The following is a 26,170-nucleotide window of genomic DNA, read 5'->3' as shown; positions in this document are numbered from 1 at the left end:
AGTACTTACTGCATAACACGCTGTTGTCTAACAAGGCCAATAACAGCAAAAATCACAACGTGATTTATGTATCGACCAATAAATGTTCTGGTTCAATAACAATTTGTATTTAAACCTTCCTCTTCAACATGCTGTTCACATTTTGACATCATGAGTCCAAAATGGCACCTAACAATTGTCCAGTTATTGAGACATTGGCATGTTTTTGTGATATACTCACCACTGTTGTTAGCTTTTGTTTCAATAAATTGTTTGACATGAAGAAATTACCATTGCATGCTTCTACTTATATGCCCTACTTTCATGGTGTAATATCACTGTAGCACGAACATTTTACATTTTCCATAAATTTCAACCAAAAGTCAAATATCCCCAACCTTTTCTGATTATTGTATTTTATTATTTGTATATATATTATTCTTTTCCCTTTTTCTCACTTTACCTTTATTTATTTTTTGCTATATATTATTAATAATTTTTATTACAATTTTCAGCTTTTAAAGCTTCTTTTTAAACTTTCTCTCTTATTTGCAGGGAGACATCATGACCTCCACCCATGTTCTAGATGAGGTAAACCCACACAGAGGACAAGTCACACAATTCATATGCTGCCACTGGCTGAAAACAGGGCATCTGCACAATATCAATCTGATCATTACAACTACAAAGACATTTTTAAATACTAATATTGAACACAAGGCATTTGAATTCTGATTCAAATATGTTATATGTTATGTTAAGACCAAGAAATAGTTGTATTTCTGATTTTTTTTTCTTTTTGCAAATCTCTGAGAGTTAGAGTATCTTGATAATCCACTTCTGTCTGTCATTGCTTTATTTTTTTCTGTCTTTGTATTTTCAGTTGATGTTTTCAGGATTCATCTCTGAAAATCTGCAGCAATGGGTACAATCCTGCTATATATTATTTACTTACTATCCAGTAGTTCTTCTTTACATTTTTGGATTTTGCAAAATCTCACTAAATGTCAAAACTTTTTGTACGTTTTCTGGATTTGTTTTTTTTAAAAATAAAAATCTTGCATCAATAAAAATAAGACAAAAAAACATTACTATCTTGAAGTAACACTTTTTATATCCCAAACTCTCATATTTGTTTTATAATATAAAACATATATGATATAATATATAATATATAATATAATTTGTTAAAAGTGTTTATTACTTTATGTAGGCCTGTTGTTGAGCTGAAACAACAACATAATACATTTGTCATCTATAGAAGATGATTAAGAATAAGACTTGTTAGACTAAGATCTAATTTAATTTCTGTAAATGCAGTTTTATTTATTTGGTATTTCTTTATTGTAGGAAAACATCATAATATTTATATGCATGTACTTTTCAGCCTCCTACAGAATCTTTTGATAAAGACTGTATTTGTATTTGTTTAAATTTGAATGTTACATCTCTGCTAATTTCACATTCAAAACTTAATTTAACATGTAAACAGTAACTATTTATTTACATTGCTTTGGCAAGGGCATCATTTGTCTGGCATTGAATAGCATTGCTCTTTGTATTTATTTATGTATTTTTTGAGTCGCTTTTTGATGTCTTCTGTTTCTGTTGGCAGCCAGAGGAGTCCGACCTTCCATATCCACCCCCACAAAGAGAGCCCAATGTCTTCATGGTTCCTCAGGGAATCAAGCCTGTTCTGCAGAGAACAGCCATCGAGGTATCAATAGGATGTATTGCAACAGTTGCTAATAGCTGTATTTTCCTCAACATTTAAAGTCCCTACTGTCAGTCCTTCACTCTCGGCTTTACTCTTCTCTCTCTGTCTACGAACACACCGTCCTCCTCTTCATCTAATGTGAGGGGTGCGGGGCAATATTTAGATTTAATGTGTGATGCAATTTCTGATGCTTGTCTTTTCGCTACTGGAACAATGGATTATATTATCTTAAGGTCACAAGGTACTGAAAAAGATCACAACTTCAAAAAGTTAAAGATGACATCTTCACATGTTTTTTCCAACTATCCAGTTAAATGTTATTTATTTAGGTTCTATATATGTCACAAAAGGAAAGCTGTAAATCCTAATTAGACAGGTAAAGGTTTAATCTACACCTTAAATAGTTTTAGCTTTAAAATGACCCTTAAGTCATTTTAGTTCGTTTAGTTCTTTTGATAAAAATATTGTAATGTTAGTGCAGATTACAGCTTCTAAATTTTGTGAGAATTTTCTTCTTGTTTTGGTTGATATTTTATTATCTTGGGCCTTTTTTGGCCATCAAAACCATCAAAACTGAAGATGCAGTTTTGCATTCTTTACATATTTATGACCATTTTTGTAACGTATCATAAAGTAAATAATTTATTTATAATAAAAAAATCTTATCAACAATAATATTTTTCTTCCTGTCTTCTTCAGATCTTAGCATGGGGAGTTCGTAACTTAAAAAGTTTCCAGTTGGCCAGTGTTACCTCCCCGAGCCTTCAGGTGGAGTGTGGAGGGACCATGGTTCAGAGCTGCGTTATCCGCAGTGTGAAGAAGAAGCCCAACTTTGATGTCAATACCCTCATCCTTGATGTGGTAAATACTCAGACATTCAAAATCAGTGCAGAGGCCCACTGCTTTCATGGCAAAAGAGTGCTCTGCTGTGATGTGGTTTGCATCAATCATTTATCTTCATCAGTGCAGCCACAATTCTTTTCAAATAAGGAACCTTGTGCTAAATAGTGTAATTTAGTTGTTTCTCCCTACTCCATCACTCTATTAGAAGGATTAGCTGAGCACCTATAGACCAGACAGTATACATGTCAAGAAATGTAATTTTGTGAAGCAGAACTTGCAGGAAAAAAAACAAAAAAAACAATTAACACGAGGACATTATAGTAGCCGTAACTGACAGATCTTGAGACTTGTGGCTCACCAGAAGGAGCTGAGTTAACAGAGTGTAATAGTAATTGGTAATCCAATTTCAGGAAGCTTTCTTCCTCAGTTTAAAAGCTGTGGCCATACTCTCTTGTGTCGTTCCCATTTGTGTGACTCACAACAACTGGCTTCTTTACTTTTACTTGTAAAGATTAAAGTAAACAACAGGAAGCTCCAATTAAGTGTGTTGTTTGTGTGGCACCCAGGACCTTTAAGCTGTGGTAACTCTTCCAACAGGGAATAGCCCAAAGCGTATCCTTGCAAATTAAGAAATATTAATGTTACAGCAAGAACAGCTGTTTTTGTGTAGCTCAGTTGGTAAAGGCAGTTGTCCATGGGCCACAGGGTCAGTTGTTCGATCGCGGCTATATGTTCAAGTGTCTCTGGGCAAGAAACTGAACCCCTAACAGCCACTTCCCCTCCCCAGCTGTGCAGTGCCATTTCAAGTCTGGCAGAAATTGGGGAGGGTTGCATCAGGAAGTGCATCTGGTGTAAAAAAAAAAAAAACTGTGCCAAATCAACATGCGGACAATGATCTGCTGTGGCGACCCTGAACTCACAGGATAAGCTGAAAGGAAAAAAAAAATAAACAGCAAGAACAGCTGTTTTTATTTGTTGCCTTTCCACACTAAAACTCTAAAATATTCCCCAGAGGCATTAATTACGTGGCCGTTGGAGCCTGGGAATTGGATCCTCCCAGGGTCAGGCACTGCTCTGCATTTGGTCAAGCACATTATTTGTGTAAAACAACAATATTTTATAATTATTCTCAGCTATGCATCAGGACAAAAATGTGGAAGATAGTGTCTGCGGAACATTTTTGACAATTCATTGCCTCAATAACAATCTTAGTAATTTCATCCAATTAGTAATTAAATATTATGTTTAAGTGTTGCATCTTTAATAACTTCATTAATAATCATAATCAACTTGGGAAGGCATACAAAATACAGAAAAGAAAGAGGTTTTTAACTTTATGTTATATTATTGTGGATCTATTATCCTTTTTAGGGAATGTCGATAGCTGAACAGCAGATTACCTTGGTACCTTTTATTTGTATTTCATTAGCATTTAATTATTAGCATTTAATGAAACAAAGGTGATTAGAAAGCACAAATGCATAAATTCAGGGATGAACATTTGAGTGTATAATAGAGCACATATATGGCCCACATGGGTCTGTGGAATTTTTATTTTTATTTTACAAGAACTACAAGAAAAGTTATCAAGAAGAGTGTCCCCAATTTAAGGTTGATCTGAACAGATTATGTGCTTGAATTATTCTCTAGTGTGGGGATTTAAAGACATGGTGTTAATGCTAATGACTGCCAGATAGTCTCCTCTGTTTTAATTCTTAATATCAAATATAAATATTTAAGTCTTGAAATTATGTAGTGTGAAAGGAACAGAGATGTAATATTAACCAGAATCCAACACTACTCAAAAAGAGACAGCTGACCAGGAAGCATCACCAACCACTTGTTCAATACAATAAGCTGAAAGACACAAAAAAGCTCAGCAGAGATAGTGGGATAAATCTATTTGTTGTGTGATACATTAATTTTTAATTTATCACTTTACACGCCTTTACTTGGTCAAATGAAATTTTGCTATACCAAAAAAATTATAGTGTGTGATATAACTATGCATGTCTACATCTGACCTCGACTTCACCATCAGCCTGTAGAAGGTTTCAGTCATTCATGTTAATCAGCCAAACCATAATTATTTATTTTTCAAATGTAAAACTGTCCCAAGAGAATATTTTTCCACTGACTCTAAATCAGTGGCACTGCATTCCACCTAAGTGTTTTCTTATGAAAATCTAAACTCAAATATGGAAATATTATGCATGTTTTTCCTAACAGCAGTTCCAAAATGGGCTCAGAACGTTTAATGTTAACAATATTAAGGTCTGAAGTTGATCACCTCCGTGTTTTATTATGACAACTTTAACAGGAGTATGGAAATATTCACATATTTTTCCCTTTAATACAGATCTTTGCTTTGGCTCTGGCAGTTTAATGTTAACAAGATTAAGGTTGCTGTGTTGACCACCACAAGAGTGTGACAACCTCAACTGGACAGTGGAAATATACTGTATATTTCCCTCAAATGTAGCTCCTGCACCAAGTCCAAACATTTAATTGTAACAATATTAAGGTCTTAAGTTTACTGCGTAAGTGTTTTCATATGCCATGGGGGCACAAGAAAATGTCACGTGCATAGTTTCCTTAAGTGAAACTCTTTGAAGAGTCTAACGACCTAATGTCAGCTCTCAGAGTTTATTTTGTAAGCTTAGTATTATCAGCCCCACTTAAGCCCCTTTTAAACCCAGAGAGGTCAAATGGATTTCAGTTACCACCTCATTTTTTCCCCTTGAATCTCTCTGGCTAAATGAAAGTATTATAGGGATACTGTCTTCACATGTACCTGCTGTAAAGGCTGGTTGAGCACCAGAAGAACCAACTTTAAAGTTAACTCCAGCAAGTCTTATCATATGTCCTCTGTGCTTGGCATTCATTCTTCAGCAACATAAACCTCACCGCAACTCCCTTCAAAATCCAGACTAATCAAGTGAAGTCAAGACGCTCATGTCAGTGTTTTGTTATGACAGTTTTGAAAGGCTCTTGAAAACATGATACACATACAGTACAGGTGCTGCATCAGCTCACCAGTTGCATGCTTGCCAACTGGCACAAAGATGTTTTTAACAAGCCAGGCAGGTGAGGTGATGGTCTGTTTGTCTTCTGAAGTCTCTTCTCCTTTTACCTAATTAAGTACTGCTACACACAGTCTGAAATTTTAAGTATACTGTACAGAATACAACCATACAACCACCAACCACAGTTAATGTACATAACAATGACATATTTTGCAGCAAACCAAAGAAATACAGATTTACTGGGAGAACAAAACAGCTGTTGATATATCAGCTTTAATGCTCAGAATAAGTCAGAAAACTATGAACAAATGGTACATTTGTTAATAACTTTGTGTCTGTCATGTACAGTGCTTTGAAAAAGTATTCATAGCCCTTGAAGTTGTTTACAATTTCCATTCATGTTACAACCACAAATGTAAGTTTATTTTATTGGGATTTTGTGTGATACACCAACACAAAGTAGTATATAATTGTGATATGAAAGGAAAATGATACTTACAATTAAATATATAAAGTGTGGTGTGATTTGTATTCAGCCCCCCGAGCCAATACTATGTAGAAACACCTTTTGCTGCAATAAGAGCTGCAAGTCCTTTGGGGTATGTCTCTAACAGCTTTGCACATCTAGAGAGTTAAATCTTTGCCCATTCTTCTTTGCACAATTGCTCAATCTGTGAACAGTGATTTTCAAGTCTTGCCACAGATTCTCAATTGGATTTAGGTCTGAACTTTGACTGGGTCATTCTAACACATGAATATACTTTGATCTAAACCATTCCATTGTAGCTCTGGCTGTATTTTTAGGGTCGTTGTCCTGCTGGAAGGGAAACCTCCATCCCAGTCTCAAGTCTCTAAACGTTTTCAGGGTGGTGTGCAGTTTCTATTTGGTCTCACCTTCTCACCTGGTTGTACCCTCTTCCACATGTTTGCGGTGTCCTCCACATGGCTTGTGGCGACTTATGGCTTTCTTTCAACAATGGCTTTCTTCTTGACACTCTTCCATAAAGGCCAGATCAGTGGAGTGCATGACTAATAGTTGTCCTGTGGACAGATTCTCCCACCAGTTACCATGAGCCTCTTGGCTGCTTCTCTAATTAATGCTCTCCTGTCAGTTTAGGTGGACGGCCATATTTTAGAAGGTTTGTAGTTGTGCCACACTTTCCATTTTTTAGATAGATTGCACAGTCCCCCGTGAGATGTTCAAAGCTTTGGTTATTTTTAACAACCTAATCCTGCTTTAAACTTCTCCACAACTTTATCCCTTACCTATCTCGTGTGTTCCTTAGACTTCATGATGCTGTGTGTTCACTAATATTCTCTAACTAACCTCTGAGTCCTTCACAGAACAGGTGTATTTATACTGAAATTAAATTACACGCAGTGACTTTTGAATACGATTTAGTTAGTGTTATCAGAATAAAGGGGGCTGAATACAAATGCACATCACACTTTTCAGATATGTATTTGGAAAGATTTTTTCATTTTCCTTTCACTTTACAAGTACCACTTTGTCTTTGTTTATAACATAAAATCCCAATAAAATACATTTACATTTGTGGTCGTAATGTGACATAATTTGGAAAATTTCAAGGACTATGAATACTTTTGCAAGGCACTGTCCTTCAGATTAGGTACTCGATTGTTTTCTTAAGGAATTACTAGCAACACATAATTCATCTAAATACATTTTACATAAATAACCAATACAAGTAATTGTTTCAATTGTGTCACAGTGAGTAAATTGGTGTTTTTATGTCCACAGCAGTCTGCACAAAAAGTAAAACTGAGACTGGCTGCCCGTCTCAGGGATGCAATTGAACTTCTCTAAATTACCTGACAGTTTGGGTGTTTTAAAGGCTGGTGTGACTGGGCCTTTGCTTTGGTTGTGCTGCTAAACTTTTTTCACAATGAAACTACTTAAAATAAATAAGTGTAACTTGCTGTGATTAGTTGATGACAGTCTGTGGTTTCATATGTTATTCTTGCCAAAGCCAGCACAGAGTGGAAAAGAACAGAATGGGATTCGAAAGATCACATTGTCACAGATTTTTACAGATGACCATGTCGTCGGAACTTTTTCATGGTGTTGCTTTACATGTAAACATTTTGGTTGAACTCGTATCCTGATTTAAAGTGACACATGTGCCCTTATTTTACTCACAAAGATCAAATTTCTGCAAATATGAATTCAGTCATTCCTTCTTTTTGTAGGGGAGGGGTCAACTAGGTGTATTGGTGCCCTGATAGGCAATTGGTATCAAGCAAGCAGGTGGCATAACAATTTAGAATAAGGCATCTGGGTGATCTGTCCTGCCATGCATGTAATCTTTTCTATTCTTTGGTTCTTTCTCATTTTCTCTTTCATTTATTCCATCAGAGACTTCCCCGTGAGGAGCTCTATATGCCGCCGATTGTCATCAAAGTCATTGACAACCGACAGTTTGGGAGGAAGCCGGTGGTTGGTCAGTGCACCATTCGGTCGTTGGAGGAGTATCGGTGCAACCCAGAGGAGGAACGAGGAGTAGTGGAAGAAGAGGAGGAGGGATGGAGACGTAAGACATGGGATGACAGGTGGAAGTGGACGTGTTTAGCAAATTGATGCACTCACAATTAATAAAGTTGTTTTTCTGTATGGTGTTTGTTTGTGCAGGTGAGTCACCCCATTTGATTTCTGGAGAGGTTTTTATAGATATTGATGACGAGGAGCCACTTGTGCCTGACCAGGTAAAACCCTCATCAATTTCTTGGTTAAAAGGGCTCAGTTTTTTCTGTAAATAAATGCAGTGACCTGAATGTGAAAGGGGAAGAATGTCTTCCTGCACAATTTGAACAAGACATTTGCCTTTAATTATAGTTGAAACTACTGCAAGTGGTTTACTAACCAGGGATCCAGCAATTTGGCAAATGCTTGTATGTGTGAGTTATGATATTTTTGTTAATGCTGTATGTGCATCTTTGTGTGAGTGTGACAAAGGCAAAGTTATTATCTATGTTTCAGTGTTTGTGTGTGTGTGTGTGTTTGTGCTGCCATGATGACATGGCAGCCATCACTGTGGCCAGTGGTTGCCACAGCAACTATGAGACTTGTACTGATCAGTGATTGTAAATTATTCTAACTCCCTTTTTGTCCTTTCTTTTTTCTAGTTTCTTTTATTCTTTCTTCTGCTGGTTAAGGAAAAACATGGCAACTATTTACTAATTAACCTAATTCCTGTTTCAAACGATAAAATCCAGAGATTAGAGGTTACAGTGAAGTGCTCCAGCCCAAACTCTCACAGGCATAGTAATTATGACAGAAACAACGGAATAAGTGAAGCAATATTGGTATAGGGGTGAAATGAGAATCCAGACCTGATTATAAATGTTGTTTCAATGTCAAAACAACATGGCTTGTAGGGAACACCACACTGAGAACAATGATCTTTTCATGATATTACAGTTCCTCATGTATTTCATTCATAGCCTAATTATTAAACCTGTTTTGTAAATATGTCAAGTGAGGATTTCCGCTAAACGACTTAAAAGGGTGCAGAGCATACAGTTAATTACAGTCGATATAGAAAATGCAACGTCTGTAAACACACAAAAACAGCCTCTTATCCCCTGAGACACACACTGCTGGGGTCTATTAAATGGTTTCTTTGTGTGTACTAGTGAACAGAGGACTGCGACTTGGGAGACAACATAATTTGGTCTTATAGTTTGGCAGACTGCATGAGGCTGACATGTCCTCTGTTGGAGGGGGCAAACATAAATACTGCAAACCGATAAATAATAAACACACGCGTGCGCACACACACACACACACACACACACACACACACACACACACACACACACACACACACACACACACACACACACACAGACCACCGCTATTCTTAAGTAATTGCATTTGTACCAAATACTGGAAGGAGCTGGGCAGGCTTAGGAATGTACTGTCATCAAACTGTGGTCCCCGAAGTCCATTAAAAAATAAAACACAACCACTCATTACTGTGTTTATGATGTTGTTGTTAAATTGACTAAAAATAGTAAGATGAAAAGAGAGTTCAGGGAGTGCGAAATTACTGTCAAAATGTGGAATGAAATATGGAGGTGGTATGTGGAGTAAGTCACAACTAAATTTCTCTTCTTGTGAGGAATTTAAGCTGATCCTAAACAGCACCGGAATAACTGGGATCCTCAAAATACACACATTCACGTCATCAACCTGTGCACGCTGGAAAAGCTGATTGAAAATCTACATTTTTCAACATAAAATGTGTTTTTCCTATCCCCTATCCTAATTACAGAATCCATGTTTCCCTTTTAAACAGCAATTAAGAAATGATCTAACTTTAGAGAGCCAACTGTAACCTGGCCACTTAAGTTTATAGAAATGCACTGCTGCGTGACTGCTGTCCATTCATGAAACTGATCATTGACCTGGCCTGACCTTTTTAAGTGTTCAAAGCCAGTGGGTAAGAGTGGTGGATGTCAGTTTTGCTTTCAACAGAAGGCTGGACAAAATTGATTATTTCAGACATGAATGTAAATATATAAAAATTCTGCTTAACTCCCAGCTATGTTCACTAATAACTTGCTTAATGTTAGGAAACTGGGTAAAGTTCAACCATGTAAATACCTCCCACCTCCCCATTTCCAAGGGTTAGAGGGTTTTTTAAGAAAGGCCCAAAGACAAGAAACATTTAAGTTATACATCCCAATCAGCAACAATGAATGTTAAAAATAGTGAAAATCAATCAGTGTTTCTATAATCTCAAAAAGTCATTGTCCAATAGTGTTTACTTTCAACTGAAATGATTTCAAACCAGTGGCTGCCTGCTAAGAAATTGGTAAAGACAGTAAGGCATGCTTTGGAAAATGTTTTGCACTAACGTTTAAGTTTACAGGATTTGAGGTTAATGGGTTACAACGTGGAAAACCACCAGATTGGCCCATTGAAGCATACCGAAGTAACATTTAAAGACAGTGAATTTGTGGACAACGTCTGATACTTTTGGGAAAGAATTCTAAGCTCGTGAGCCCTGTCACCCTCATCTGCACGGATAAAATGATTCCTGCAGCCTCTTCTTTTCTTTTTCTCCTTTTTTTCCCCCTCTCCATGGAATTCTTCCTTTTTTCTACATCAGCACATTTTAATCATGAGTCCTGCTTTTTATCGTCTGCTATTTTCTTTTCTCCTTTTCCTCTATTCATTCTTTTTTCTATCTCCATGTTACCTTTCCTACCCCATTCCCGCACATTCTCTTTCCTTATCCTGCTTCACTTGTTTCTCTCATCATATCTTTGTGCATTTGCATCTCGTCTTTTGTCTTTCTCTCTCGTCCTTATCTCGTTTTTTTTTTTTTTTACCATTCCTCTCTATTTCCTATTCTCTTTTTCTTTTCCTGTTTTCTGCTACTTTACATCTTTCTTATTCTTTCACTTCGTTCTTTAACCCCTGTATCCTCCTCCTTTCCTCTCACCTACGTCTGTCTGTGTTCTTCCTCTCTCTCTCCCATCCCACCATTCTTCTCCTCCTCCTCCCTCTCTTCTTTGTCTTTCCGTGAAGGGGAAAATCTGACCCCATCTCTCGGCTACTGTCGATGATGTACAAGTCAGACCCTGTGGTTTGTGTGTTATAGTGTGTATAAACAAACACAGGGAGTCTGTTCCTTGTTAGTTGTCCTCTGTTTCATTATCCCCACTGGACTGCTCTGGAACCATCTACCCCTATTTTCTTATCTCCTCCCTTACTTTCCTTGTTACCTTCTTTTAACTTTCAGTTTGTCTCTTGCGCAGCCTGCTCAATCCCATTCACTCCGTACTTTCTCTTTCATTTTTTGATTTTATTTATTTATTTTTTTTGCTAATTTCCTTATGCTTTCTGTCTTTGCTTCTTTCTATTTTACATTTACTTCTTCCTTTTCCTTCATTTCATTTTCATTTCCTTCTACTGCTCCATCCTTGCACAGGTACTTACTTGCAAAAGTACTTCCAAGTACTTACTATACCGAACCTCTTTCTCACTTTTTTCTTGCTTTTTTACACTTCTTCCTGTCTGGCTCTCTTCATCCCTCATACACTATTTCTTTTGTTCTTTTCCCCCACTCTTACCTCATTACAACTTTTTCATTCTTTCTTTCTTTTCCCATTTTCCTATTTCCTTCCTTGAAAATTCAAGCAATTCCTTTTCTTTTCTTACTTGCCTTCTGTCTTCTTCACTTTCGTTTTTCCTTCCTCCTTTGTGTTGCTGTTCTTTTCCTGCACACCTTTGTTCTCTCCTTCCTTCCTCTGTAAAAAGTGAGCTTTTTTATGCCTGCGATGTTGTATTTTATATTTGTGCCGCTTCTTAATTTTGCTATATCTCCCTCTGCACCTCTACTATAATTGTTTTTATCTTTTCTCCTGTTCTCTTTGTGTGCCTTTCTGTAATTCTCTTTACCCCTTTAATTAATTTTCTCATTCTTTCTTTTTCTATTCATCAAGCTGACAGACGTTTTAATGTGGTGGCTCATTTAAGGGTATTCTCAAGTTATCCTCCTCTTTTCCAACGTCTTCTCATCATTGTTGTGGTTCATCAACCACTCATCCCCTCTGTGATCTTTCCAACCCTCTCTGGTCTGTTTCTCTTATTTAATTTCTGTGTGTGTCCCTGTTATCCCGTAACCCACAGGCGCCACACTATCCCCTGCCATAGACACACACGCGTACATTTACACACACTGCAGCGTTTTAAACCAAAAACACAGATTTTTACAAAGAAGAGATGAAGAGGTCAAATGCGTTCTTTCATTTTTACTGTCATGCCTTCTTACACACACTCACACACATATTGTATGAAAACATTATTTAACATGGGAAGAGGCATCATGTGACTATCTCAGATATATTGTTGTTATGACACAAACAGATCGTTTTCTCAGTACAGTTGTCTCATTGTGTTTGAAAGAAGTGGCGCTAAATATATGGTGACATGGGAGGTCCAAAAATGCACAGTGTGAGCAAAACTAAAGTTCATTATGTTTGCGACGAAGGGTGTTGAAATTACTTTACAGGCCTTGACGTTAACACCCCCATCCCATTAAAGTGCTTTGACATCAAAACAATAACAGAATGTAACAATAGGATGAATTTGCGGTGACAGCCAGAAGTTTTGCACGCTTGTTGACTTAAGATGTTCACAGAATATGAATCAGGGCTGAACAGTTAATCACTTTTATGTAGCGACTGCAAATACTGGTTAACAACTTCAGCATTGTTTAAGTGATTGGTTTGTATAAAAAAACGTTCCAAAAAACTTTTTCAACTTTTTCATAAAATACCTTAATGAAACAGAGAGTAAAAGATGACTAAGGCAAAAAAAAATCACTTTTGTCAAAATATAAATTAGGCCATTATTTTATGAAGGTGAGGACATGTAATTGATAGTGGTGCACACCTACATTTATTATCCTGTATTGATTGTAATGCTAACATTTTGTTTGTGATATTTTGCACAGGTAGCATGGTGGTGTAGTGGTTAGGGCAGCTAGAAGGCCGTGGGTTTCCCTCCCTGGCTGGCAGTGGCCTTTCTGTGTGGAGCTTGCATTTTCTGTTTGTGCTTGCTTGGGTTTCCTCCAACACGTTCTCATCCTACAGCGTCAGATATTGACGCTTCCTAAGGCATCAAATTGAGCCGCTTTGTACGTCCTTCGGCACCCTTTGGTGTTACTATTGGAGCGCCACTATTTGGCAGGTGCACTTTGGCATCGGCATTGGAAGCTCCAGGAGCATCACCTTTTGACAAGACAGGAACAACTTTATATCCACAAAATAACTACATTAGTCTTAAGGAAAACAACTTCATGGTACTGTTATGTTAAGAAACAACTACAGTTAAGGTTAGGCACAAAAGCCAGCTGTGACCCTAAACAGGATGAACATTACACATATAATAGAGGGATGGATGGATTATATTTTTTTTTACCCTCTTCATCATCTGATGTTTTTCCTAGCAGACAATCTAAACAGATGTTCCTTTAGAAGATACCTCTGGTCACTTTCTAAATGGATTGTATTTTTACTAATCCCCATACTACACACTGGTATGGGGATAAAACTGGTATAAAGTCCGTCGGCAACCTGGATTAGTTTATTTATCTGTGCATTTGACCTCCATTGTTGTCCAAATAAAAATATGCAAACCATTAAAACTCATCAGCCGTACATACCACTCCACTGAATGAAGTGAGGCAGTGAAGATGCACATTGTCCTTTTGAAGGATGTGTCCTTTTTATTGACACTTGACAATTTCTCCTTTAAACATTTTAGTAATTTAGCATAAAGCCTGGAACTTGGAAACACCCCATATAACAATGTTATTTAACATATCAATAAAATAATGTTTAATATATTACTTGGTGAGCTTTAGAAGTGTGGGGAGTAATATTGGAGGTAGGTGTCAACACTTTTAGTTCTCTCCAGAGAACAAAAAGCTAATTTCTCTTATTTTAAGTCAAGTGTACACCCACATCAAGGTCTTCATTACAAAAGTAAATGGCTAGTCTGACTGTTGATATTAAGAGTATTTATAGAAGCCCAAACAAAGTTTATAGAACACATGTGGATGCATCCTTACCTTTCCTCAATCGTCTCAGTACCTCTGTGGCCTAATGTAAGCACTTTGTCTTTCTAACTCGTGCTCTGTTGCATCCAGTTGATTTCAGTATAGGCTCAGTTATTTCATCATTTCTTAAATCAGAAAACACTGAATATTTGTCGGAGTTTGAGGGAACTGATAATGGTAATTGTGTTGTTTTCCTGTTTTTGAGTCACTGATATGTTTGGTTATGTTTATGAATAATGTCTAATCATGTTACTGTCAACAAATACAGTGTGTTTCAATGTATTTCTAACTGACTCTTACAAACAATGTGTCCTTTTGTACACAAGATGCTACACTTCTTCATAAGCTAACCTGAAATTGTGTTTGATTTTTTTATTTTTGCATGTGTATAGCTTGCAGACGGAGCCAGTTCAGCTATCATTAACCTTTCTGCTTCTAGTTCCAGTCTTAATGTAGGTAACAAACACATCTTTTAACTAATTTCATTCATTCATATTTAAATTCCTGATTTTAACTTATTCATCTGTGCTATTCTTTACATATATTTACAGATAATACTTAAAGATAATAGATCATCTTTTTCAGACTTTCTATTTTCTCTTTTCGCATTCAGCATCATTTACATGCAAATTATGAAACAATAAGTGTGATAATGCAGATCTGTTCACATTGGCAACAAACAGGGCAAATTTCTTAAACATAATTACATGTCTATAATTTAAATCGTACTTAACAAACATCACAGTTCATACGCATTAAAAAAAAACAATCCGGCACACAAGGCTACTATATTTAGACATTTTGCCTGTCCTCTCTTTACTTCACCATATTTTAAACTAGATTTTTATGCATCTGTTTACATAAAAAAATCCATGCTCAACTCTAGATACTTGTTTGAATTAGTTTATGCTAGAGCTGGGATACTTGGGGAAATTAGACAGCCCCAAACAAGCCCAGTCTAGAGTTGCTGTAATACTGACAGTTTATCAAACACGAAGCAACCGAACATTGCTTTTCTTATTTAACACATTCCTTCTTCTCATCCACAATGAAACTCGGCCATGAAAAAAAAAAAGTTTCTAAGCAACTAATTTTTCAGGGGCAGACACAAACCTCAACAAAAATCTTGGCACTAAAAGAAACTGTATTTTGTTTCCAAAACATCTTTCTTTTGCATGTATTGTAAAATGATCAGCGAAAATATTCACCTTTTGATAAGGAGCTGCAGAAAGCCCACACTGCTGTGCTTATATAGCAGAGATCTAATTTTAGAATGAAAACCCTTTATTGATGAAGTTTATTTTAAGTAAGGCACTGATGGATAACGCTGTCTGCAGAGAAATGAGGCTGGAAGGAATGCGATGAAGATGTAGAAATTGGTGCTTTAGTACTGAGATGAAACAAGAAACTTTTTACATTTTGCTCTTTTGGTCTCTGATCAGGAAAATACGTTTTACCCAAGAAATCTGGGTTTTACAGAGCGACACACGCCGAGCCTTGTGGTTACAGGGGAAATGTGATCCCAGATTTGAGCGGGCGACCACGCTCCTTGTTACATTCTTCCATTTTATTTATCTAAGCCAGGTTAAATTTGAAGACTTTGCTTGACCTGGTCCAGACTGTGCACACAAATACACACATCAAGTAGTGATTTCTCCCTCCTCACTCGACAGTAATTGGGGGTGACTTCTTTCTCTCCAAACAAAGATATTTGTTTTATTAAGGGTCTGATATTGAAACAAGTCAACTTAAAGCCTTGGCTTTCTGTCTGGCTAGGGCCAAAGTCAACAGAGCTGCTATAGATCCTCTATACCACAAGCCTGTGTAAGCAGACAGTTGCTAAAGATTGGGGGAGGGATGGATCACTGAGAGAGAGTTAAGAAGCAGAGGGAAGGAAAGAAATCAGAAAAAGTTTGACAACAATGAGGAAAAAGAGGGGAGGACTAATATCTCATGGCACCAGAAAAAGAAAGCTCGCTCTCTCATGTGCTGTAAATCCTTGCTTGTTAATCTCTGGGTTGAGACCAAAAAGCGGGTCATGGGCGTATGTCTGATGATTACCAGGTTACTGCAGCAGAGTGTGTGTTCAGTGGGGCGGCTTCCAGGGCTGATCAGTCAGATTTAGTTTCAGAGTTGGAAGAGTTTAAGAACATCGGCTGTCAGTAGCATCATGGCTCCTCAGACCACTGAGGCACCGACCCCCCTTTAAGATATTTAAGATCCAGTGTTGCTCCAGTGGAAAATGAACATTTTCTGTCACGTTTTATCTGCAGCATCCAGTCTTGATGATAGTATTTTTTATAGGTCAATCTAAACCCCCTGCTTTTTATGGCTTTTCACTCTTTGCATAGGTTCAGGTCACTTCCATATAACAGGATTTTTGTGTCTATGATTTCTATCTGTAATGTATTTGTGCCCCTTCAATAATTGTGGTTTTAGTTCGCCTCTCTTCTTCCATTAATTCTCATCAAAACTATTCCAGTTTATTGCCAAAAGCCAGTCAAGTTTGGTTAAAATCCCACTTTAAAAATGTTGTATTTTGCCTCCAGTTCTATAAATCCTTCCAGGCAACTTTCAAACCAGAAAAACTAACTGAGATGGCTTCACGCCAGGTGACTTTGTGGCATTTTGGGGGGTTTATGAAACACATACTTATGGCCCTATAATGACACTATGGCCAGAAACACGATGTGAAAATAGCTTACTAAATCATTATTGTTTTTCTTGTTCTGCTAATTTCAGCCGCAGACTGATGTAAGCTGCTGTTCACCTCCAGAGTCTGGAAGCTGCACATGCGCTGCCCAGAATGTCATCCAAATATGTCCACGCACTTCTGCATGACAGGGGTTTTATAAGTTATAAGTTCAGTTAGCTTTGCATGCCAGATGTCTGTGGTCGGCTTTTTTTTTCTTAGTCTATCTCCTAATCATTTAGTCATTTGCAGTTTACCAGACTTCTAGATTTCAGCCTTAACTATAGGTTAAATGTGATTAAAACTGCTTAAAAATTTATTATTAACAACAGGTCAAAAAGGTGTGTAATATGAGGTATTGGAAGTAGTAATGGACCAACAAAGACATGACCTGCCTCTGTACTTCCAAGTTTAATTTTCCCCATTTCCCCCCACTTATTGTTGGAGCCCAGAACAGCTTTAAGAACAACGAATAGTAAACTTACACTCCTCTGTTACTGCCCTTGTGTACTTGTACTTGGAAAACCACTGTTACTGCATACAAGATTAACATAATAAGTTAATTAACATAATATGTTAATCTCATGTAGGTTGAGCAGCTAAGTGGAACTTGACAAATGTCAGTGGTTTGGAGGTGTTTTACGATAAGTGACACTGACAAAACTAAAACAGACAGCAAGATCAAATTGCTAACATTAATTTTCATATTTCTGAAGATTATTTTAAACAACTTTAATGTTTATGGCTGTCATTAGTGACAACAGGGGGACACCTACAGTAAGTAGAACTTTACTGTACATTTTTTCCCTTTATATTCCTCTGTAGAATCTACAGGCTGTGTGGTCCATAAGTCACCATCCAGACTCTCACACTAAATCTGTGCTTTGTTTGCTTTTGTTTTGTTCTTTTTATTGAAAGTTGCTCTAGTTACAAAACCCTGGTGGCCCCCATGTTTGTTTTGGCAGAAGATTCTGTTTTCATGGGATTTGTGAGTGTGTCTACCCCAGAACTTCTAGTAGTCAACTGTGCTCCTTCCAGACTGTTACAGACTTGAAATTATTGACAATTGGTAGAAACAAATATGAACAAAGTCTTAGTCTTCAGGTTTGACCCCACTACTGTTAGGACCAACCACTGTCTGGCAGTCTCTGTCTTTTGCTTAACTTTGCAGAGAATTGATTGAGGATTTTACTGTCTAGCAACTCATACTAAAAGCACCACACTTTAGTACTATACAACTTGGTACTGTCAAGTACTCAAATGTAGGTACTTGTACTTAGAGTAGGATAAGGTGGGATTGGAACATTCCTCATCAAATTGTTAATGTTGCCCCAAAACTGCTTGGTGTCCTAGCTTGTGTTCCATACCCATTTTAAAAGTGCGTGTATGTCAATGTGGTTGCATTTATAACCTTTATTATCACGTTTCTTGTTTTAAAAAGAGTTGTGAAGCCTTTGGAGCAATCATACAGTAGAATAGAGACTTTATTGTCATCATTGAGCAGATACATGTTACAATGAAGTTTGTTTTCTGCATTTAACCCATCCCCCTGGGGAGGAATGGGAATGTGCGCTTCATTGGTGCAAAATGTCTTATTCAGATTAAAGTCAAGTAACTGTTGCTGAGATTGGCTTGGAAGCGGTGATTCTTCACTTGCAATGTTGGCTCTCTCTGCTAATGCTTCTTTGGTGTTTTCCAAACTAGCCAGAAATCTGTTAAACATCATTTCCTGCATGTTCAATGAATTTGAAAAGAAAAGGGTGTAGTGTGTGGTGGGAATGGAAAAGGGTTCAGAAACTGGATAGGATTGAGTCACTACAGTGTAATGTCAATCAGCGATAGCAAAGAAGACATTTATTTATGTGAAAGTGCCACAGATTTTTACTTGAGGTTTGGTGCTCTACATTGAAACCACAGTGGACGGAATGATAGAACCAAACGGCTTTGCTGAAACATTGATCTGAGTCTTTCCACATTTTTCAGGTGGTGGATCATATGAAATCCAAATTTCTAGACCTAGACAGACGCTTGTCCTAGACAAGACCAGTAGATGTCCTCCAGTTGTGGTTAAGAAAGTCAGCATTTTTAAAACCCCAATTCAAATCATTTGTAACCGTTGCAAACTTCCAGTGTCCAATAATCCAGGTTGGCCAATCAGATGCCATAGAGAGCCAACAGTCTGCGGGTTGTTAACTCAACAACTTTATTCACTGAAGCTTGTATGGAGGCTGGTAATGATCCATGGTCTTTAATTTTTCTTCCATCCATATTTGTTTGGGAGCAATTTTTTGGTGATAAATTGAGTTAATGAGTCAACAAAACACTTCTCAATGTCCCATCAATTCTGAGTTTAGACCATGTAATTTTTACACAGCTGCCCAACCTCTTCTAGCTTCCAGGATTGCTGCTTTGACCTCTGACCCTGCTTTGCAAGGGATTTCCCCACAAAAAAGCTTTTGTGAAACAGCACAGAGCTCTTATGTAAATCCTGTCTTTCAGAGGTCTTGGCAATGCCAGTCTGGTTTGGTTAGCCTGGCTTACCCCGCAGGGCGTAATGATAGACTGCAAACCACACTGACACCCTGAACAGACCACTGCAGGCTGTGTATGTGTGTGTTTGTGTGTGTGGTCAATCTAGTGAGCGTATGCTTAATACATGCTGCAGTATGGAAAGCTCCACCGATGGCCCTAATCTGTCTGAATTCGGAGTTGTGGACTTGAGTAAACGCACCGTGACACATACTGGTGGCCATGCACGTGTGCACACATGCACACAAACACACACACACACATATATATTCTGGCACCCCTGTCATCGATGCAGTTGCACACAGAGGGCACATTAACACACACCAGACACTTCACGCCTCAGACACAGAGCCCATGCGTGTGTGTGTGTGAGTGTGTGTGTCATGTCCTAGTTAAACACCACGTGCTGCCCTTTTCCATGCCATGCTGCCACTTTGGAAAAATGAGGAATTCCATAGTTCCCCCATTGCTGTATGTGTTCATAAGTATGTGTGCGTGTGTGTGTCTAAGTCTGTGGGAAGTAGGAGAAAGGGGATTCCACACCAACCCAGTGCCATAAAAGCACTTTTGTTCTACATTTGTGTCTACATCACCCATAAAGGAAAAAGTGGTGCATGCGTCACAAGAGTGTTTTAAGCTTGAGTGTTCCTCGGAGGGTTGAAGGTTGCAAGGCAGGGACGGGTTGATGTGACATGTGTGACATGTGTGTTTTGTGTGTGCGTGTGTGTGTGTGTGTGTGTGGGGGCAGGCTGGTAGTTTGATCTGTCCCCTCGGTATTCCCCATCTTTGTAGTCCTTTCCTCATTGTGCCACGGCCAGCAGACTGCCATCAATACACACTACGAGAGTTTTTGCTTCTGTGAGAAAATACTTAAAACCTTTAAAAAGTTCCCTCTTCGATGTTGCCAATGTGAACAGAGTTATAGTAACTTTGATGGATGGCACCGCTTCACACTTGAGAAAATAAAGTTCTTGATACAAACACAGGGTAGCAGGGTTTCATTCAAAAATGGCATACTGTATATCTCCCAAAATTCATGTAATATAAATCAAAATGACTTGAATCCAAACCACAAAAAGACATCAGTCAACATTTCAAAAACAGAAATTTTATCCTTCAAAACACAACGACATTGTAAGCGCCAGTCACACCATGAGTCATGGCTCTAATAGTAAGACTTTAACAGTCTTTACTTTCATGCCAGCAGTCATTTTGTAATAGAAGGATTTATTATGGTTCTTTTTTTTTTTCAAATGGTGTGTGTGTCATTTTGGAATGAAACCCACAATGTGTTATAAGAACAAGTATTAAGAAATGTGTTGAAAAGCTATTTGAATTGTGTTTAATTCTGTTATTTTAGTGTGTGGTTACATTTTGTCAGCATTTATGTGTCTGCATTGATTGAGTGTACAGTATATGATGAAATTTAATTTCTGTCTGACCAGTCTCTTACTTTTAATGCGGACACTAGATGGTACAGTGGGTAAGTTGGTCAGCCTATTTGTTTTTTCATGTAAGAAAGTGATAATTTCTGGTCTCCCCTCACTGACCACAGTGTATAATGCAGCAATGTGGGTGTGTAAAGTTTTGTTATACCCTGAGGTTTTACCAACATTACTACTCTGTCTGGATTTATGCATTAAACATACGATTGGTATGTTCTTACTTTATCCCAAAATAGTATTTTTATACTAAATAAATTTTTTGCCTATTCTTATAACATTGTCTGCATGCATTTTAGTAGCAAGCATTCTTATACAATGATGTACATTTATCTTCTACAAGACAGTGCTCCCATGGCAGCAAGCATCATCTGAAATTGCATCCACCTTGGCTCCAGAGTGAAGTGCATGTGAATGTAGAATGGTCTGTTATAAAAATCTACCGCAATGGTTGGACACAGCCTTTTATCCCTAATCTGATGGTGGTAACATGTAGACGGGCAGGGTTTCAGAAGCTATTTGAATGTCAGGCATGCTGTACTTAGTTGTGTAACATGTCTTCCCCGATTCCTAAATCGCATATAACGGTCAAGGAGGTTAAACGTCAAGGCCACTGTCCCCAAACAAATCAAAGTTCACTTCAAAGAATTTGTTGTCCCTGTAGAAAAGTTCTGCTTTCAGTCAGTGATGTTGACCACACACATTGTACAACCAAGTGACATAACAAGTGCAAGAATCTGACAACATGAACAGACAAAATAGCTAAATTTGAACACTAAATAAATTCAGTCCAAGCTTTAACCATCCATAACAAATATTTCTGTGCCCACAGAATATTTATTTGTAACAGAGAAGTGATGGAAAAAGCTCAGAGCAAACCACTCAAAGGATTCTTTTCATTCATACATAAACATAGATTTAGTATATTCTGTTTTATTTTTTGCCATAACATGTTTCTTCTGGTTTTGTCCACTTTATTCCTGTTCCCATCCCAGTGTTGCCCGTTTCCATTGCCTCACAAAGCACATATACTGTACCATGACCTTAATGACACAGTGCCACCAGAGGCAATTTGTACTTGTGTTGACGTGAGTTGGCTTACTGCAAGTTGCAATGCATCATTGGAAAAATGATGAGAAGTCGGATCATTCTTTTGCTACACGGCTTTTAATGTGCTTTTAAGGTCAAAGGTCATTAAAGAAGTTCAATTATACCCATCAATGATGTGGGACTTGTTTCAGTAGCCACAGTACTTCTAGTTGGCAAAGGAAATGAACTTTGAAGTAATTTTTCTCAGTCTGACTGGGCCGGGCTGTTTGGAATGAAATAATGACATAGAAATTTAATCATTGCAAACACTGAAGGAACAAGATTTTAATCAATAGCAAATCTAAATGTTACATAGGTTTAAATCATTTTATCCTTATTGTTTTAATGCTTTTACAGATTGTATGTAGCCATCACAACCTCTGACCTCTGAATATGTGACCAACAGGGAGAAGAGTTCATGGACTGGTGGAGTAAGTTCTATGCTTCAACTGGAGAGAAAAACAAGTGTGGGGCTTATCTGGACAGAGGATTTGACACTCTGAAGGTAAGAGTGTAAAAGAATGGTGTGTTTGTTTGTGTGTGCGTGTGCGCGCGTGTGTATGTAAAATGTAAAAGCTTCATTACACTTTTCTTTCAAAAAAACATTGTATCAGTGTTTTTATTAGATGATTGATCTGAAATATTCAATAATACTTTGATAATGTTTTTTTTTTTTTTTTTGTTCATTATCAGGATTTACCAGGTGATACTAAGTTACTAAGCCCCAGCAGGTTATCTATTTGACCCACAATTCCACATCCAAAAAACTCGGACATGTCATAAGCAACAACAGCAGCAACTTAGAATCTTTATTTCCTACATATATGTTTTAATGAAATTCTACTGTTCTACTCTGTGTCCAGCTGTTATTTACACTTGCAGTGGTAATGTATAAAGGGTGTATACCACACTACCAGGTTATCAGTGGGCATCACAGATTTAATGCTCAAAAGCAACTCTCACCACTATATTAAAATCCAATTCGTTCCTGTCTCTTTTCTATGCATGTCTGTGTAGATGCAAAACCAGGCTACAATTATGCATGTGTGTCTGTTGGTAAAGATTAAAAAAAAGAAAGAAAGAAGAGACAATGAAAGAGTGCAAAAATGGTAAATAACAGGAAACCAGGAGAGGGAAACATGAAGATGATGGAGACGATGCAGTTCTTTGTTCTAATTTATTCAATTGATTTGCTCGTTGCCCCAAGCGTCAACATTTAAATCACATTTTTGGTCTTCTGCCAGTTTCCTCCATCAGTATATCCATCCTTCCCCCCTCCTCCCCCTCTCTTCTCATGCCGCAGCCCTGTGTCGTGACATTCAGTCCGTTTTCCGAATGACACCGATGAGTCAGGGTAAACTTGCCTTAGGAATGCCGCAGTGGGACAAATTTAGGGAAAGAGGCCCCGCTCCAGTGTTGACAAGTCCAAAATGAGCCATCACATTGACTGTCTGTCTTTAGTCTTGTTCTTCCAAAGTCTGCCACGATTCATCCGTCTTCCCAGGAGGTCCTCCGCCATCACCCACGCTCTACTCAACCCTTATCCCAATTCTCTTGGCCCAAACATTGACCTTTTCTTCCACCGGGACTCAAAGCACACGTCAGCCTTCTTGTCTGATGCCCAAACAAATGACTAATCATGTCAGAATTTGGCCTTTTCGTTATTTCTGTATGGTTACATATCTAACCTTTCCCTTGACAGCCATTTCACAGATATTTGTTGTCTGTGAAACTCTGCTTTTGATTAATTCTGAAACTGTAGGTTTTCTGCGTGTATTCATGTAATACAAAGGGTGAACAAGTATGTACCTTCTTAATTGGTGCTAGAACATTATCTACACTGTGTATGCAAAATAATTATATGATACATTTTGAAAGACATTAAAGATCATTCTAATGAAAAGGTATTTAAAAATTTCCTACGAAGAATGTTCCAGAAAAGTCACAACACGTGGTGGTGTATAAAAGTACATTTCTTTCTTTTTTCAGATGAAAGCATTAACAGTTAGCTAAAACAAAATGGCACGATAGAGAACAATAAGAGCTTGCCCAATAGTCATTAACCCATAAAAAGTTTCTATTCCACTTTTCTCGAGGGTGTATTTTTTCAGTCAGGAAGCCTATTAAATGGTTGCACCCTGGCTAATGGAAACACATCTAAGTTAGCTTTGAGTTTTTGCGACATTTCAAATCTTTGCTCAAAATTCACTTGACAGTTGGATGGAAACTGGTAAAATGACCAATGAGCCATAGGTTCCACCGTCGCTTTGCCTAACTTTCACCCTCGCCTCAGTCCCCCCTTCCACCAACTCTGTGCCAGCATTTCATTTTTATTTATCCCCTCCCTCATCTGCGCTCATGTTCCATTCTTTCCTTTGACAAATCATTTGCTCAGATCTGTTTCCAACCTCCTTTACTTTCGCCTCACCCCATGCTGCCACCTCTTTTCTTATTGCCTTTCTACCTTTTCTGTTTTTTTTTTCTGCCCTTTGACAACCTTTGACTTGTCACTGTCAGCTGAGACAGTTTCCAGGTTTGCTTTGACCTGAGGTCCTTTTCTCTTCATAGACTCACCCCTTCCTCTCAGCGTCAATTTTATTGTAGCCTATTTTCTGCCACCTTACCGTTTCTGTTTCAATTATTTTCTGCGGCTGTACAATATTTGCCCTTGCACGATCGATTTAGCAATTAGTCTGACAATACCACTAGAAACCGAGCTACAAAAATGACTAAATATATTCTTAAATTTATCCAGCACAGTAACTTGGTTGTACAATGGCAGTAACTTACCTATAATTAATATTACATGCCCATAAATTCAGATGTGTTTCCAAACAAATTGCTTTGTTCAATTTGATCCTCTAAAAAATATACACAAAAATGTGAGGGTCAACATAAAGTTTCAATTGCGGTTAATGCATGACTGTTATAGTTCCATGATTAATTGCACGTCAATTACAGGTTTTATGTACTGACACTTTATTGGACACTATTGTACAATTTTTTTCATCTTATCAATATAGGAATGGACAAATGGTACTGATGGTATAGTAAGAAATGGTAAGAAATAGATGGTATAGTAAGAAACTGACTACTTATTATAAAATTCCATGATTAATATATGCAATAGCAGAGCCACAGACCCAATATCTTTCTTACATTTGACTGTAATGTCCTGCCTTCGGTCAGACACATAGCAGAGGCAGACAGCAGAGAAACTGTATCGTGAGCTTAAGGGTAAGGATTCAAAAATTCTGACTCTGTCTTCTCCCATCAGATAAAATGTAAACAATCTAGTTTTAGAGCTTCAGAGTCAGGTGATGCTAACCGCTGCTACATATACAGTACAATATACTAGCTAAATCACTACTGTGTCCAAAATCACCCCCTATTCACTATATAGTGCACTATATACTTTGCCTTGTGGTCCCTAAATGTTAAGTGTGTACATCTGTTCACTGTATAGTGCTCTGAAAACACCTACAGTGCAATGAAAAAAGTACTGCAAATGTCATGTACCATCCCACACCCAATTTTGGAGATGATTAATGATGATTAATGAGTGTTGGAAATCTCAACTTACAGCTCACTTTTCATTAAACTACTTATTGTGTGTTATACTGGGAATAGTGAACAAGTGAATAGAGACTTATTTGGACTCATCGCATTACTTTACCAGCAAACATAAAATAAATTAGATGTGTCATTAATTAAATACATATTCTGTCTATGTTATATAAAATAAAATCATAAGGTAGCTGTAGACATGAAATCGATCAGCTCTTCTCCACTCAGCCCAGCCCTCCCTCTCCCTGCTGCGTCATGCTCTTCTACCTCTTTCTGTGTGCTACTTCGGCCACACTATATACAGCACAGATATTAATCATTGTCAAATCACAAAAAATAAGAATTTTAAAGAGGTCACTAATCAAAAAAGTAATTACGGACGTTCTCTGACTCACTCAATAATTTAGAATCTGCACCTCTGCCAGAGCTGTTGTGTGAATCTGACTTCACAGGAGGGACCCACTGCACTTCTCTACAGTAATATACATACGTTTGGGAAAATTATTTTTAAAAACAAAAAATAACTTTAAATCCTGCTTGCATTTGAAGTAGCACTTTAATGAAGACTGTCAGAATACCTGTTGACCTCTATTACGGCTGCCAGACAGAACATGACATTAACTGAAACACTGATACGTTAACTTTAACTTATACTGTTGATTACACTCCCTTCTCACCATATTCAGTTAAGT

General features: G+C 37.6%; 1 protein-coding gene across 14 annotated transcripts in view; it reads left to right on the top strand.

Moving 5' to 3' along the window:
- The window catches only part of dysf (dysferlin, limb girdle muscular dystrophy 2B (autosomal recessive)), an 86,090-nt gene that overhangs the window by 35,787 nt on the left and 24,133 nt on the right, over positions 1 to 26,170 (top strand). For 7 of the 14 annotated variants that reach the window (XR_010915691.1, XM_067523282.1, XM_067523279.1 and 4 more), the window contains 9 exons: positions 535 to 570; positions 863 to 904; positions 1,595 to 1,696; positions 2,396 to 2,557; positions 7,943 to 8,117; positions 8,216 to 8,289; positions 14,552 to 14,611; positions 20,852 to 20,863; positions 22,318 to 22,416. Coding sequence is in view for 13 of the 14 variants with exons in the window: in XM_067523282.1 (XP_067379383.1) it covers positions 535 to 570; positions 863 to 904; positions 1,595 to 1,696; positions 2,396 to 2,557; positions 7,943 to 8,117; positions 8,216 to 8,289; positions 14,552 to 14,611; positions 20,852 to 20,863; positions 22,318 to 22,416 (762 nt within the window). In the remaining variant the exon portion in view is untranslated. The remainder of the gene's footprint in view (positions 1 to 534; positions 571 to 862; positions 905 to 1,594; positions 1,697 to 2,395; positions 2,558 to 7,942; positions 8,118 to 8,215; positions 8,290 to 14,551; positions 14,612 to 20,851; positions 20,864 to 22,317; positions 22,417 to 26,170) is intronic. The other 7 variants (XM_067523290.1, XM_067523280.1, XM_067523291.1 and 4 more) reach the window with 2 other exon arrangements.

The sequence above is a fragment of the Channa argus genome, chromosome 12 (genome assembly GCF_033026475.1).
Source record: "Channa argus isolate prfri chromosome 12, Channa argus male v1.0, whole genome shotgun sequence".
NCBI classification, from domain to species: domain Eukaryota; kingdom Metazoa; phylum Chordata; class Actinopteri; order Anabantiformes; family Channidae; genus Channa; species Channa argus.
Note: the sequence above shows the minus strand (reverse complement) of the source record. Positions and strands in the feature narration are given on the sequence as shown.